Source organism: Schistocerca nitens, chromosome 2, assembly GCF_023898315.1.
Source record: "Schistocerca nitens isolate TAMUIC-IGC-003100 chromosome 2, iqSchNite1.1, whole genome shotgun sequence".
In the NCBI taxonomy this organism is placed as follows: domain Eukaryota; kingdom Metazoa; phylum Arthropoda; class Insecta; order Orthoptera; family Acrididae; genus Schistocerca; species Schistocerca nitens.
The window spans coordinates 300,568,773-300,584,243 of NC_064615.1; the positions used below are offsets into that span (position 1 = coordinate 300,568,773).

Sequence of the window (15,471 nt, forward strand, 5' to 3'; positions counted from 1 at the left end):
TGTCTATTTTTGACAAAGATCTTGTTTGCCGAAAGCCTACTTTCTGACAGTCTTTTTGTCTGAGGCTCAGTGTTGCCACTTTATGGTGAGTAGCAACTATCCTTTTTGTAATAGAGTGTGACCTTTAGCAGAAAACCAGGCAATGAAACTTTTAAAGAATATTGTTTACCACATCTCCTGTTGCTTTAGGTGTGTTTGGATTGGTTACAGCACTAGTGTCATCCACAAAACAAACAAATTCTTCTTGTTGTGTATTAGCCAGAAGATTGTTTACATATATGAGGAACAATTATGGACGTACAATTTATACTTCGGGAACCCTGTACATGATTTCTCCCCACTCAGAAGAACGTCCCCTGATTACATTGGTTGAATTACTAATTCCAACTGTTTGCATTCCTTCTGTTACATATCACACTATTCAGTTGTTGGCTATATTATCAACTCCATAGAACCTCAGTGAATCTAAGAGAATCTACATCTACCGTATTTACTCGAATCTAAGCCGCAATTTTTTTCCGGTTTTTGTAATTCAAAAAACCGGCTGCGGCTTAGAATCGAGTGCAAAGTAAGCGGAGGTTCTGAAAAATGTCGGTAGGTGCCGTCACAACTAACTTCTGCCATCGAATATATGTGGTGCTACACAGGCTTGCTTTGCAGGCACAAAGATAAATACTGGCGCAAAACCTTTGCGTCAGTAAATAAATTTTAAAAAAAGGTGGAAGACGAGCTTTTTTCTCCGCCCCGAGTTTCGAGCACTGCAGTTTCATACATTATCCAACGAAGTAAATACAAATTCCGTATTGTTCATCTTCGAATGTAGCAGCATTTCAATGTACTACGAAAATCTGTCTGGCAAGACTGTTTGGGGTTTTTGTCAATATGGCCAACTCTACATTCTGAATTTTTTCCTACCTGTGAGAAGAGATGGTTGCTAATAAGAACTTTTATGAATTGTGAATCACATGCAGTATTCTCTTCACCACAAGAATAATACGAATATAAACACTTTGCCATGTATTCTTTTGTGTTTGCTGCTATCTCATTTAAATCCTGTCTGCCTAATAAACTACGAAACTAGAGTGAGACAACGGCAAACGCGGAAGAATATACATATCATGTCATGTTTATTTTCGTATTATTCTTATGCCTAATAGTGATACAGTCAGAAATGAAGCATGGCAATTGACTAGATTTTAAAATCTAAGATGACTAATTTCTGTGCAGAATGTAATGTACTAAAGAGGCGTCTGCAAAGATTTTCAAACGGAGAAAAATTTTCGCTAAACTCTCGTTCAGAACATCTTCTATCATACACAGTCTATTATTTGGTTCTTGTTGATCATTATCAAAGAAAGCAGTATTGTAAGTAACAACAAATAGCAGTCTCTTGCCATTGTTTCGCTAATGAGACAATTCCTCCCTTTTTTTCATTGTAAGCGGCGGTAGCGCGCACAAAAGCAAGCCATGCCGCGAGCGGCGACAGGCCGTAAACACTCATTATCAGAATGCGACAAACAATGCATGACACATAATGCATTTTCAGCTTAGAGTGACGTAAACACCTACAACACAGAGAACGGCACTTATGAGATCAAAGAAAAATAAGCAATCAATTCAAGCCAGACAAAGCACGTGAAAAAGGAAGGGCACCCGTATAAATACCGACGGAGCGCCTGATGCATAGCAATTGCTACCTGGTAAAGCTTAACTGCTAAGCTTAACTGCTAAGCTTACAACTCGAACCAAACTACTGTAGCTGTATCGTCATTTATTCGACCTAAATTGTGTCTCATATTAAAATGAACCAACTTTGTTTCGATTTGGAGGTGCTGCCTAAAACTTTTCTCTCCCCTTGAATTTTGAGTCTCAAATTTCAGGTGCGGCTTAGATTCGGGAAAATTTTTTTTCCTTGATTTCGAGTCTCATTTTTCAGGTGCAGCTTAGATTCGAGTGCGGCTTATATTCGAGTAAATACGGTATATCTACATCTAAACTCTGCAAACCACTATGAAGTGCATGGCAGAGGGTACATCCCATTGTATCAGTTATTAGTGTTCCTTCCCATTCAATTCATGTATGGAGCACGGAAAGAGTGGTTGTTTGAATGCCTCTGTGAAAGATGTAATTATTGTAATATTGTAATGTAATTATTGTAATATAATCCTCATGATCCCTAAGTGAGTGATATGAAGGGGGCTGTAGTATATTCCTACAGTCATCATTTAAAACAAGTTCTTGAAATTGTGTTGTTATTTAATGCTTGTAAAATCTGGTGAATGAATATGCAAATGGTATTCTCAATAGAGCAGCTCTTGCTCTTCTGAAATTCAAACTGTGGTTTATTGATGATTTTATTGTTGCTCAGATGGGATGTTATTCTAGAATACATCATCTTCTCAAATCTTTGTGAAGTCGTGACATTAGTGAAACAGGTTGGTATTTATTGACAATACTCTTGTAACATTTCTTATAGAGGGGATTAACACTGGGATATTTAAATCGCTCTGGAAAAAAATGCCTTGAGTTGTGTTATATATTTAATGTAAGACAGGGATTCTAATATATGGAGATAGTCTCGGTTGTGGAATAGCGCAAAACATCGCGAGTATCCAGGATGACCTTACAGCTGTGGTTCACATTCAACCTGGAGCACCTCTTTCTCTTGTGGTGAAGCCGTGTATGCAAAACAGTGAGTCTTTTTCATCAGATGATTGTGTCTTAATCATGGGAGGTACAAATGATGCAAAAAAAGAATCAAGCCAAGCAAATGATGCTATCAGGCACATGAAAGTGGCACTCAGTAAGTTGATTAACAGTAAAGTAATTATCATTAATATTTCACAGAGACACAATCTAATGGAACAATTTATAGTGAACTTGGAAGTGCACAAGACGAATGATAGGCTTAAAACAGTATGTAATAAATTCCACAATGTGTCCCTGGTAAATGTGAGCAATATAGACAGAGACATGCACACAACTCATGGTATGCACATGAATAAAAGAGGCAAAAAGACTGCCAGCAAATTAATTGTTGTGGAAATTAGACAAAATTCTCCACAAAGTGGTGTAAATGAATGCACCAAATCAGAATCTGCCTGACAAACAGCCACTGCAGGCAAGCATGGGAAACTTGTAAAGCCTGCTGGACAGTTTGGTAGCTCAAAATTATCCTGCATAGTCCAGAAGGAGAAACTCAGACTTAATGTCATACACCAGAATTTCAGTAGTCTTAAAAACAGGCACAATGATCTGCATATTATTACATGTCTTGACAAACCTGATATTTTAGTCATAACTGAACATTGGTACACTGAAGACCTAATTATCATTAGTCAACCACCCTCCATGAAATTTTGTTGTGCCTTTAGTAGGGAAAACAAGTCTGGGTGTGACATAGCAATCTTCACTGCTAAAGCAAGTAATTTCAGTGTTATTGACTTAAGTGCATTCTGCATAGAAGGAATCATAGGATTTGCTACAATAAGTCTAAAATGGGGTAGAGAAAAATAGCAATTATTGGTGTGCATATATATGTCTGCTTGTGTCTGTATATGTGTGGATGGATATGTGTGTGTGTGCGAGTGTATACCTGTCCTTTTTTCCCCCTAAGGTAAGTCTTTCCGCTCCCGGGATTGGAATGACTCCTTACCCTCTCCCTTAAAACCCACATCCTTTCGTCTTTCCCTCGCCTTCCCCTCTTTCCTGATGAGGCAACAGTTTGTTGCGAAAGCTTGAATTTTGTGTGTATGTTTGTGTTTGTTTGTGTGTCTGTCGACCTGCCAGCACTTTCATTTGGTAAGTCACATCATCTTTGTTTTATATATATATATATATATATATATATATATATATATATATATATATATATATATATATATATATATATATATATATATATATATATATATATAGAGGGAAACATTCCACGTGGGAAAAATATATCTTAAAACAAAGATGATGTGACTTACCAAACGAAAGCGCTGGCACGTCGATAGACACACAAACAAACACAAACATACACACAAAGTTCAAGCTTTCGCAACAAACTGTTGCCTCATCAGGAAAGAGGGAAGGAGGGGGAAAGACGAAGGGATGTGGGTTTTAAGGGAGAGGGTAAGGAGTCATTCCAATCCCGGGAGCGGAAAGACTTACCTTAGGGGGAAAAAAGGACGTGTGGATGGATATGTGTGTGTGTGTGCGAGTGTACCTGTCCTTTTTTCCCCCTAAGGTAAGTCTTTCCGCTCCCGGGATTGGAATGACTCCTTACCCTCTCCCTTAAAACCCACATCCTTTCGTCTTTCCCTCTCCTTCCCTCTTTCCTGATGAGGCAACAGTTTGTTGCGAAAGCTTGAATTTTGTGTGTATGTTTGTGTTTGTTTGTGTGTCTATCGACGTGCCAGCGCTTTCGTTTGGTAAGTCACATCATCTTTGTTTATATATATATATATATATATATATATATATATATATCTAAAAAGAAAGATGATGAGACTTACCAAACAAAAGCGCTGGCAGGTCGATAGACACACAAAAAAAAACACAAATATACACACAAAATTCTAGCTTTCGCAACCAACGGTTGCTTCGTCAGGAAAGAGGGAAGGAGAGGGAAAGATGAAAGGATGTGGGTTTTAAGGGAGAGGGTAAGGAGTCATTCCAATCCCGGGAGCGGAAAGACTTACCTTAGGGGGAAAAAAGGACAGGTATACACTCGCACACACACACATATCCATCCACACATACAGACACAAGCAGACATGTTGACACTCTAGCATGTAAGTTGTCTAAGAATATATTCTCCATTAATATGATCAGCAAGTTCTGCAAAGACATTGTAGTCCTAAAGACTGCATACCATGCGCTATTTTTCTCTCACCTGAATTACAGAATAGAAATTTGGGGAGCAATAACCAAAGCAAATGTAAATAAGCTATTGCTACTTCAAAAAAGGGCTATAAGAATCATCTGTGGAGCAAAATATAAGGAATCATGCCATGGTTTGTTTCCAAAATCTGGTGTATGAACCATAGTAAACATATACATTCTAAAAGCCATTTTACTTGTTAAAAGACTGCAGCCCAACATTTGTTCTGATTTGTATCAGTACAATACCAGAAATAAAGACAAATTTTACATTAACAGCCAAGAACAGCACTCTAGGAAAATGGTCCACAATATGCAGGTTTAAAGTTAGCCAATGCACTACCCAGTAAAGGTATGACCCTACCCACAATGAAGCTTAAATTTCAGCTAAAGAAATTCCTATTACAAAATCCACTTTACTCACTGGAAGAATACCATACTTACATGCAGAATAAGAAATGCTTCGAAAAACATGTAAATAGTGTTAAGCCCCATTTTATTTGTAATTTAATCATTTTGTTAAATAATGATGTATTCAGAAGAATATATTATTGTGCTATGTATCAAGAATTGTAAACTGTTTTTATACATATGCAGTGGATCTTTCGATGTTGAGTACAGTATAATTATTATTATATGGGAAAAATATTTATTACTTGATTGGAAACTCCATCAACTCCAGATGAGCTTTTATTTTTGAGAAAATATATAATTTTCTTAATTTCAGCAGGAGAAGGTGGTAATACTTTCATATGATGGAATTTTACGAGGGTTGCTTTTTGAAAATAGTGCTCTGATTTTGCTCTTGAACTGGTGCTGTTATACTTTTTACTGTATTTAAGAAATGAGTATTTGCTACCTGTGACTCATCATTTATAGTGCTTCCATTTAATTCAATAGTGATGTTATCCTGTTCATTGACTGATTGTCCTTCCTCCCATTTCAGTACATTCCATATAGCTTTAAGTCTGTTGTTGGAATTGCTGATTCATCACATAATGTGCATTTTCTTTGATGTTTAATAACATATCTTATTAATTTTGAGTAGTTTTTGTGGTTAGCAACAACTGCTGGGTTTGTACTTGTTCTTGCCAACAAATGCAATACCCTTTTCCTTTCACAAAATATTTTAAACCCTCTAGTGATCCATGGTTTTTTACATCTCTGCTTGATGTCCTTTCTGACTAGTTGATGTTGAAAGCTATTTTCAAATAATTATATGGGTTTCTTGTGGACTAGATTAGATATTATGTGAGCATTTGGTTCATTATAGATGTAATCTCAGATCATCTCTTGTAAATTATTCTTAAAAATGAAAATCTGAATAATGGAAAATCCAGGATGGAATGAGGATAATATTATGAAAAGGATAGATTACTACTCACCATATAGTGCAGATGCTGAACCGAAGATAGGCATAACAAAAATACTGTCAAACAAGTTAGCCTTAATTAAAAATAAAATAAAATAAAAAAAGAATGCTGTGCTGCTCACAGTCTAGCCTCGGCTGCCAGAGACTGTGGTCACATGTGTGTGTGTGTGTGTGTGTGTGTGAATGTTTGTGAATGTTGTCCAATTCTCTACTTTAGAAGAAGGCCTTTTTGGCCAAAAGCTTATCTGTTTGACAGTATTTTGTTGTCCCTATCTATGAATCAGCATCTCCACTATGCGGTGGGTAGTAATCTATACTTTTCATAGTATTGTCAATATTATGTAAAGGATAGAGTGCTACTTACCTTATAGAGAAGATATTGAGTCACAGACAGGCACAACAAAAAGACTGCTAAACATGTGAGCTTTCAGCCAAAAAGCCTTCTTCTAAAGTGGAGAACACATACACATTGCAATTGATTGCAGTCTGGCCTCAGTGGCCAGAGACAGTGGTCATGAGTGTGTGAGTTGTGCTTGTAAGAGTGTGTGCATGTTGTCTACTTTAGAAGAAGCCCTTTTGTCTGAAAGCTCAGACTTTTAGCAGTTTCTTTTTTTTTGTGTGTGTGTGTTCCTGTCTTTGACTTGACATCTTCTCTATATGGTGAGTAGCAGTCTGTCCATTTCAAAATATTCCCATTATTCCATCCTAGATTTTTTATTTTTAAAAATGTTTGTCCTGAAATCTAATTCCACTGAGGGCTACATACTGTAAGGCACTATCTCATTTATCTTAACTGTGCATCATGATCAGCAAGAATATTTGTCGCTGGTTATAAAGTTAAGTTCTTGCTTTGAGCTTCATCAAAGGAAACATTATCAGGTGGAGTCCTACTGTGTTTATCCACCTAGGTTAGAAAGTTAATTATTGAGATCAAATTGTAAGACCCAAATAAGGTTTCCAAACTACTTTTTTTTATCAGAAACCTTTTGAAAATATACTCCCTTTGTCAGAAAGGTTCCAGGATAGTTTTTTTATTTCTTATTTTGCAATACTAAAGAGGAACAAGTGTTATGTTTATGTCACCTAGTATCTGTGTGTCCTTCTAATGACCTTGGCCATGTTTCCACGCAAATTCATTAGGTGACAGGTCTGTGCCTAGCAGCATACTGTTTGTGTTCCTAGCACATTAGTTATGGTGACACAATAGATGCTGATTGTGAGCAAAGAGTAAACATTAAGTTCTGCATTAAGCATCAGAAAACCTCTCTAAACATGGACAATGATTAAGCAAGCATATGCAGGCAAGGCACTTTCAAGAAGTCATGTTTTTGAGTGTCACAAAAGGTTTTGTGAAGCCAAAGATTCAGTGCAAGATGACTATAGAGCTGGTAGCTCACTTACAGTACATACCAATGCAAACAAGGAGCATGTAATGCAGTTATTCCAATAAGACTGTCATGTGACTGTGCTTCTAGTATCAGAAGAACTTAATTTGAATAGTGGTGTTCGTCATAAGAATTGATGTGAAGATTTAGGGAAACAGAAATTTAATGCAAAACTTGGCCCTCATACAAATATATGAACAGAAAGAGGAAAGATGAAGAATTTCTGCTGAACTACTGTTTAGAGCCAGGTGTGAGCTCAAATTTCTGTCAAAGATATTGCTGAGGATGAAAGGTGGTGCTACGAGTATGACCCTCACACAAAGTGTCAAAGTGTTGAATGGCGGAGTCCAGGATCACCAGCCTTGGGAAAAGTCAAATGACAATGTTCAAGAACAAAGACAATGTTGATTGAATTCTTTGATAGTAAAGGGTACACTACGGGTACATTCCTCCAGGTCAAACAGTGAACCAAACTCTTTACACTGAAGTCTTGAAACATTTGTGACAAGCAGTTTGATATCTCTGCCTTGATTTGTGGTATTCTCAGGACTGGTTCTTACTGCATGACAGTGCAAGACCCCATACTGCTTTATCTGTTACTATCAGGCCAGACATTCTGTTATCGCCATCCCACATCCACTATATCCACCCAACCTCTCACCTTGCAATGTTTTCTCGCTTTCATGAGTGAAAAGGTGACTGAAAGGAAAGCTTCATTAAGATATTGCAGACATCTAATGGACTGCAACAAATGAGCTTACAAGCATCACATTTGAAAGTTTCCCTGCTTGCTTCCAAAACCTTCAGAAATGTTGGCAACTGTGTACAGATAGTCAAAGGGACTACTTCCATAGCAGCTAGGATCATTACTTGGTAAGAGTAATGTTCTACTTTTTAAAAAACCTCTCCTGGAAATTTTCTGACAAAGGTAGTATATTGAAATCATGATGGAGTATTAACTGTTAACTGCTGTCCAATAGATAGCACTGTAGGGAATCCATATTCTTCATAAAAGTCCAAAATTTCCCTGGGGGGTACCTATACACAGCTACAATTGAAAGTCAGCTATTTTTCAGTGTTAATTCATAAGCACACATCTCTATGTGCTGATCTCCACAAAATTTACTTGTCTCAGTGTTTTAAAACTTGTGCTCTGTCTTAATATGTGTAATAATTCCTCCTTTTCCCATATTAGTTCTGCATGAATAAGAAGATTAAGTATAAGCTTTTATATTTAATTTTCTAACCCTATGGTCATGTGGTACTCAGATAAGCAGAGGATGTCTATCTTTTCAAAGCTTTCTAAATTTTGCAAACAGACAGGAAGCTCTTCTACCTTGTTACCTAGTCACCTAACATTCTGATCATATAAGCCAGTCTTACTTTTCTGTGCATTCTTAAATGTTTTATGAGGCTCTTCTGTGAATTTAACTTATTTCATAACAAGATGCCTGAATCCTGATTCTAATGGAAACAAGTTACCTCTTTGATGCCAGTGACCACAGAGATCTTCCTGTGTGGGATAGTGGCCCCCCAACCATTTTCTGCAAGAAGATCAGTCATCCAATTTTCCCTCTCTTATTTATGTGTAGGCCGTGTCTAGTATATCCCCACTTCCCAATAGCAAGAGGCACTGCACTAATGTGTGATTTCATTTGTCAGCAGCAGCCAGCTCAACTCTGTGTTTGCATGGCTTGTGATATAGCATGGTGGTTCTTACCCATATGTTACATATACAGCCCCTGTTAATAAATTGTTTTCCTATTTTTTTCCTTTCTCGAATTTTCCGCTATATTTTCAATACTGTTATATAAGTATCTTGTGGCATATGTACTGGTATTCCAGAAATGTAATTAAACTTTCCTGCATTTAAATTTATTGATTAGAAATTCCTTTTTGCTAGGTTGATTCCAGGAGTAACTTTAGTTTGGCTGTATATTATGTTAATTTAAAGTTAGTGTTAATTAAAGTTAACAATATAATCTGATATGTGTGAAACTTTATGAACTAATCAGCATAACAGAACTATGTTGTATCGATCACTTAGGGATCATGAGCATAAGGTTAGGATAATTACTGCATGCACAGAGGCACTCAAACAATCATTCTTCCCATGTTCCTTACGTGAATGGAATGGGAAGAAATCCTAGTAACTGGTACAATGGGACATACCCTCTGCCATGCACTTCATGATGGTTGCAGAGTATAGATGTAGAAGTAGGTGGAGGTGTAGAAGACCATGTAATGACCCACAGCAACAGAAAGCTAAGCATTCTGAATTTACAGTAATCTACTTTACATTATCAGAAACTAATCACTTGAAGAAATAATTAGTGTTCAGTTTCGTAGACACCTTCATTTTCCATCACACATTTCATCATAGCCATTGTTAGATTCTGAACATTGACTGTGTACTTCTGTTATGTTACTTTTCTGTACAGTATGATGAAGAGAACTGATTAATGAAATCAATAATTAAAAATTTCATGTAATTTACCCCAATTTGCAATTTGGTGCTCATACATGTAAACAAGGGATTCCACATTGCATAAGAATGTTAGTGTCAACATATTATTTAAAAATTTCTAACTAGCAACGTTTTATATAAGCCAAAAGCACATTAGTTCTTGTAGTTAATAAAAACAGTATTATCCAGCCTAGCCAATTTGCAAAATGTAATTTAAATTACAAAACAACAGTTTATCCTTATGCCTGCAGTTAAGCAGTTTTCTGATAAGAAAATATTAGGTTTGAATTGTAATTACAGAAACAGTTGACAAATTTGTATATTTAGGACAACTTAAAATCAGAAGCACATGGACAACTAAAGAAATAAACAGTGGGGTAAAAAATGACTCAAGAGTTCATTTGGAAATTGAATGACCTATTCACAAGTAAATTCCAAATGTAACTCAAATGAAAAGTCTACAACCAGTGTGTACTGCCAGTACTAACTTATGGAAGTGAAACAAACTGTTACTCTCTCTCTCTCTCTCTCTCTCTCTCTCTCTCTCTCTCTCTGTGTGTGTGTGTGTATGCATGGAGGTGGGGGGGGGGGGCATGCACACTCAGGAGTGCATATATGTGTGCACCTGTGTGTGTGTGTTCCTTCCATTGCCTGTATTCTGATTTTTGGATATATTTAAAATAAGGGTGAGGCAACCACTCACCTATACTGGATCAATGGGTGAAGCACAGTAGTGCATAACAGAAAGCAGCAGTCACACTAGTTTTCAAGTACTAGCTCTTTTTCCAGCAATAGTACACACATTTGCAGACGTAACCATGCAGGCACACAAACATACACTCCTGTGGCCATGAAAAACAGCTAGTGGTCAAAAGCTAGTGTGAACAGTGTTTTCTATTATGTGTTGTTGTGCTCCACACATCAATCTTCTATCAATGAGTGGTTGACTTTCACTTACTTTATGTTTTGTTCCATCTACAAATTTCCATTGTTGTTATACTTTTCTGATATCTTTCAGATTCATGAGGTTCTTCTTGCTACGAGTGTGAGTCCTTGACCCATCTCCAAAAATAGAAATTTTTGAAATTATGAACAATGAAGTGGTCTAAAACATGTTCAAAGTATCAAAAGAGATGTTATGGGAAACAAGGAGAGACTGCTTGAAAAATACATGTGAAAAGTGGAACTAAACACATCGCACAATACAGGATGGGAAGAAACTGAGACCAGAGACTGTGGGAGCATTGCGGTAAACAATGAGAGGCTCAGTAAGAAAAGAGAAGGACAGTAGGTACAGTGCTTAAAAATTAATTATGAAGTAGCATCATTGTCCTTTTTGATTGTGTTTTTAGATGATTTGATGGATATAGCAATTTTTTGGCACACTGTAGCATGTAGTGGCACTTGTATGATAATGTGCCTACTCAAAGCTCATTATAAGGATTCCAATATTTATATTTTGTCTCCCTACAATATCCTGTTCCTGGAGAAGATTTTGGTTTTATTCACGATCATAAATGATCAAATATTTTACCTGTTCATGAAAATGTGAGCTCTATCTTTAAGTATTTTGTGTTGTTATACAATGGCTCTTCTTATTGTTATGGGTGAGTTTTTTGCTCAGCTGAATGAACATAGTTCATAGCTTCATACTGAATACTATGTATAGGTAATGGAATGTCTAATGAGAGGTCTCCCCATGTGGGAAACACGCTTCCTGTTTTCCCCCATGCTATTGTTCTGGTCTCCCCATGTGGGAAACACGCTTCCTGTTTTCCCCCATGCTATTGTTCTGAATGGAGGCCTTAAGTCTACAGTTGCATCTCCATACTCTGCAGAACCACTGGCAGAGCAACTGGAACAGTAAACTAACACATAATTATCAAAAGAAATATTATGAAAGCACAACCACAAAAGAATTGTACATTATCTATAAAACAAATTAAAACCAGGGAGGAAGAAAGTAATAAATGCAAAAGTTCTTTTATAATTAGGAGGAAAACATACCACAACTTTATTTTAAACATGACTTTCTTTATTTGAGAACTATTTTAAATTGCTTTCTTGTTGCAGTAATGAAACTGTACAGAAATGTTTTAGTTTGAATTCTAAAATAGCAATTCTGTTAGCCCTATGTTTTGCTATCATTGATCAATATTAATATTTCATGTCCGTAAGTTTGAAATAAAAATTGCATCAAAATTGTCCAAACTAAATGTGGCACAACAGCTCAAAAACACAATACAGATTGTAGGCTCATATTCGGATTTCATTTATTAATACTATAGAGGGTACTCCAGTGAATGAAAAGTTAACGTATGTGCATGGAAGAGGCAGTGTAGCCAATGGTGTGGTTTAAGTGTAGTGCTGCTCACTGTATGTTTTGAGCGCATTGGCACAGAGTATTGTAGACATGTAGAAGCAGGATAGTACAGGTACACAATGTATCTGTGTTGTATGTTATCATGGACTTCTTTTAGTACATGCTCATGTTGTTTCGCAGTTCTAAAAAAAATCTTTAACTTATGAACATGCATGAAACACTATTTATAAAATGATTAACTGTACATATGTAATTGAAAGAAGGTCAACATACGCAAAGCTTTCCAGCTGAATTCATCTTTTGTGGTTCCTGTAATTAGTGGAATATGGGTAAAATTTCCTGAAAGGAACTGCTGTGTAGGATCAGCAGTAAGAAATCTCTCTGTTTCATTTCCATAATCCTGTTCAACAACTGCTCCAAACACCAGAATTGGATCCCAACCCCATTCCTAAATAGAAAACATAATAAATAGCCACATTTATACAGAAGAAAAATCACTGCTGAATTAAAATTTAAAACAGTTGAGAAACATTTATTTACTACTAGCCTTTTCCCCGCAGTTTCTCCTGCATGTTTGTTCAGCACATATATACGTCTCCTCCTGCCCCCTCTCTTCCTCCATTCATCTCTCCATGCACCTAATCCTCCTACCTCTATACGTCCATCTCCTCCTCCCCCTCTCTTTGTATATCACCTACATCCCTTTTCTCCAACATGTAGGCCCTACAAAAGAGGTCAATAAACCAGAGCGGTACTACACAACATGCCTGTTGTGCATGGCTACCTATATGGCAGTCACTGAAAAAATACATTTTTGTCTGTATCTGCACTCCTATTGGAGCTAGGAGGTTATAAACTCCACAGTGCTGATACTCATAACTTTTGCTGTTTGTATGCCAATTGGTTGAAGGCAATTGAGGAGTTTTGGAGGAGTCCCTGGACATACTTATATATAAGGGGTGATGAAAAATTTTCCATTTGAAGGCCATACAGTCCAGAACTGGGATGCAAGTCAAGTAAAATTGCCGCGAGCATTGAGGCAATCATCCTATTGACACATCCGACCGAAATAACTGTTTCGTAAAACACCATGTCTTGCTTCACGAAGAAGTCCCTAACAGCATACTGCACATTTCCATTTGACAGGAATCATTGACTCTGAAATCATTTTTTTAAGTGACTAAAGGTGTGATAAACACATTGGGCGATGTGTATCTTGAAGTTTTCCCGGCGTATTGATTGGTCCATCATATTTCGGGCTTGCAGCCGGATCACGTTGACATCTTGGCACGATATTTCGGTTAACAAACATGCAGCCATCTTCAGGTGAGTACGAGACTGAAGATTACTTTGCTTTATCCATCTGAAAGCCGCCGTCTCGATTAATAAGATCTTTTGCCAATCGTATCTCCACGGACTCCTTGATAATGGATTCCCAAAAAGATCTAGTTGTCGCTAAAATTTTTGTTCCACAATAATCCATGGAGTGTCCCATCGAAATACAGTGTTCTGCTATGGCTGATTTGTTAGGCTGTAGTAGACGTGTGTGGCACTCATGCTCCACACATCTTTCCCGTACTGTGCGAGTAGTTTGGCCTATGTAGGATTTGCCACATTTACAAGGGATCTTATAAATACCCGCCTTCCTCAGACCCAGATCGTCCTTCACAGAGCCAAGCAAAGCTGATATTTTTGTAGGTGGTCGGAAGATCACTTTAACACAATGCTTCTTTAAAATCCTTCCTATTTTAGAGGAGAGGTTACCCACATACGGAAGAAACGCCCTGGACCTGAGACCTTATGTGGGCAAGTGTCCACATCACATTCGTAATTCCGCCGATTTTATTAGTCGATTGAAGTCCTTCCAACTCCACAATTCTGACTTATTAGTGAGTTTTGATGTCGTCTCTTTATTTACTAAGGTTCCACTGATGGATTCACTGGTACTCATTAGCAGAAGGTTCAAAGCCGACATAACAGCATTATTTCATCATTGCCTGTCCTCAACTTATTTCTTATTCAATAATGAATATTTTGAACAAGTTGACGGTGTTGCCATGGGCAGTCCTATGTCCCCTCTGGTAGCAAACCTTTTTATGGAGGACTTTGAGGAGAAGGCACTCGAGTCAGCTGAATTTAAACTGAAAGTCTTCTGGCGTTATGTGGATGACACATTTGTAGTTTGGCCCCATGGAGAAGAAAAACTGGCAGGATTCTTAAAACATCTGAATTCCATTCACAAGAATATTCAGTTTACCATGGAGGTCGAAAAAGATAGGTGTCTGCCGTTTCTGGATGTCCTTGTCAATCGTAGAACCGATGGATCTTTGGGGCACTCCGTCTACCAGAAGCCCACACACACAGATCTGTATTTGCAGGCGACAAGCTGCCACCACCCTGCACAAACCATGGGTTTGCTGCGTACTCTGGTGCACAGGGCACATGTGGTATCTGATAAGGACAGCCTTCCTAAAGAATTAGAACATTTGCAATCCGTCTTCAGGGAGAATGGATATTCTACACGCCAAATCCGCGCAGCTGTAACAAAGAAGAAATGTAAAGAGAAACAAGAAGAAGAAGACAAAGAGGTGGTCAGGTCCAGGGCGTTTCTTCCGTATGTGGGTAACCTCTCCTCTAAAATAGGAAGGATTTTAAAGAAGCATTGTGTTAAAGTGATCTTCCGACCACCTACAAAAATATCAGCTTTGCTTGGCTCTGTGAAGGACGATCTGGGTCTGAGGAAGGCGGGTATTTATAAGATCCCTTGTCAATGTGGCAAATCCTACATAGGCCAAACTACTCGCACAGTACGGGAAAGATGCGTGGAGCATGAGCGCCACACACGTCTACTACAGCCTAACAAATCAGCCATAGCAGAACACTGTATTTCGACGGGACACTCCATGGATTATTGTGGAACAAAAATTTTAGCGACAACTAGATCTTTTTGGGAATCCATTATCAAGGAGTCCATGGAGATACAATTGGCAAAAGATCTTATTAATCGAGACGGCGGCTTTCAGATGGATAAAGCATGGGATCCTGTAATTTCTTT

At 37.6% G+C, this 15,471-nt stretch overlaps 1 protein-coding gene across 1 annotated transcript in view; it reads right to left on the reverse strand.

Annotated features, from left to right (window-relative positions):
• The window catches only part of LOC126236054 (esterase E4-like), a 119,984-nt gene that overhangs the window by 46,746 nt on the left and 57,767 nt on the right, over positions 1 to 15,471 (reverse strand). Inside the window, exon 6 of the mRNA XM_049945094.1 lies at positions 12,690 to 12,864. Within this exon, the coding sequence (XP_049801051.1) occupies positions 12,690 to 12,864 (175 nt within the window). The remainder of the gene's footprint in view (positions 1 to 12,689; positions 12,865 to 15,471) is intronic.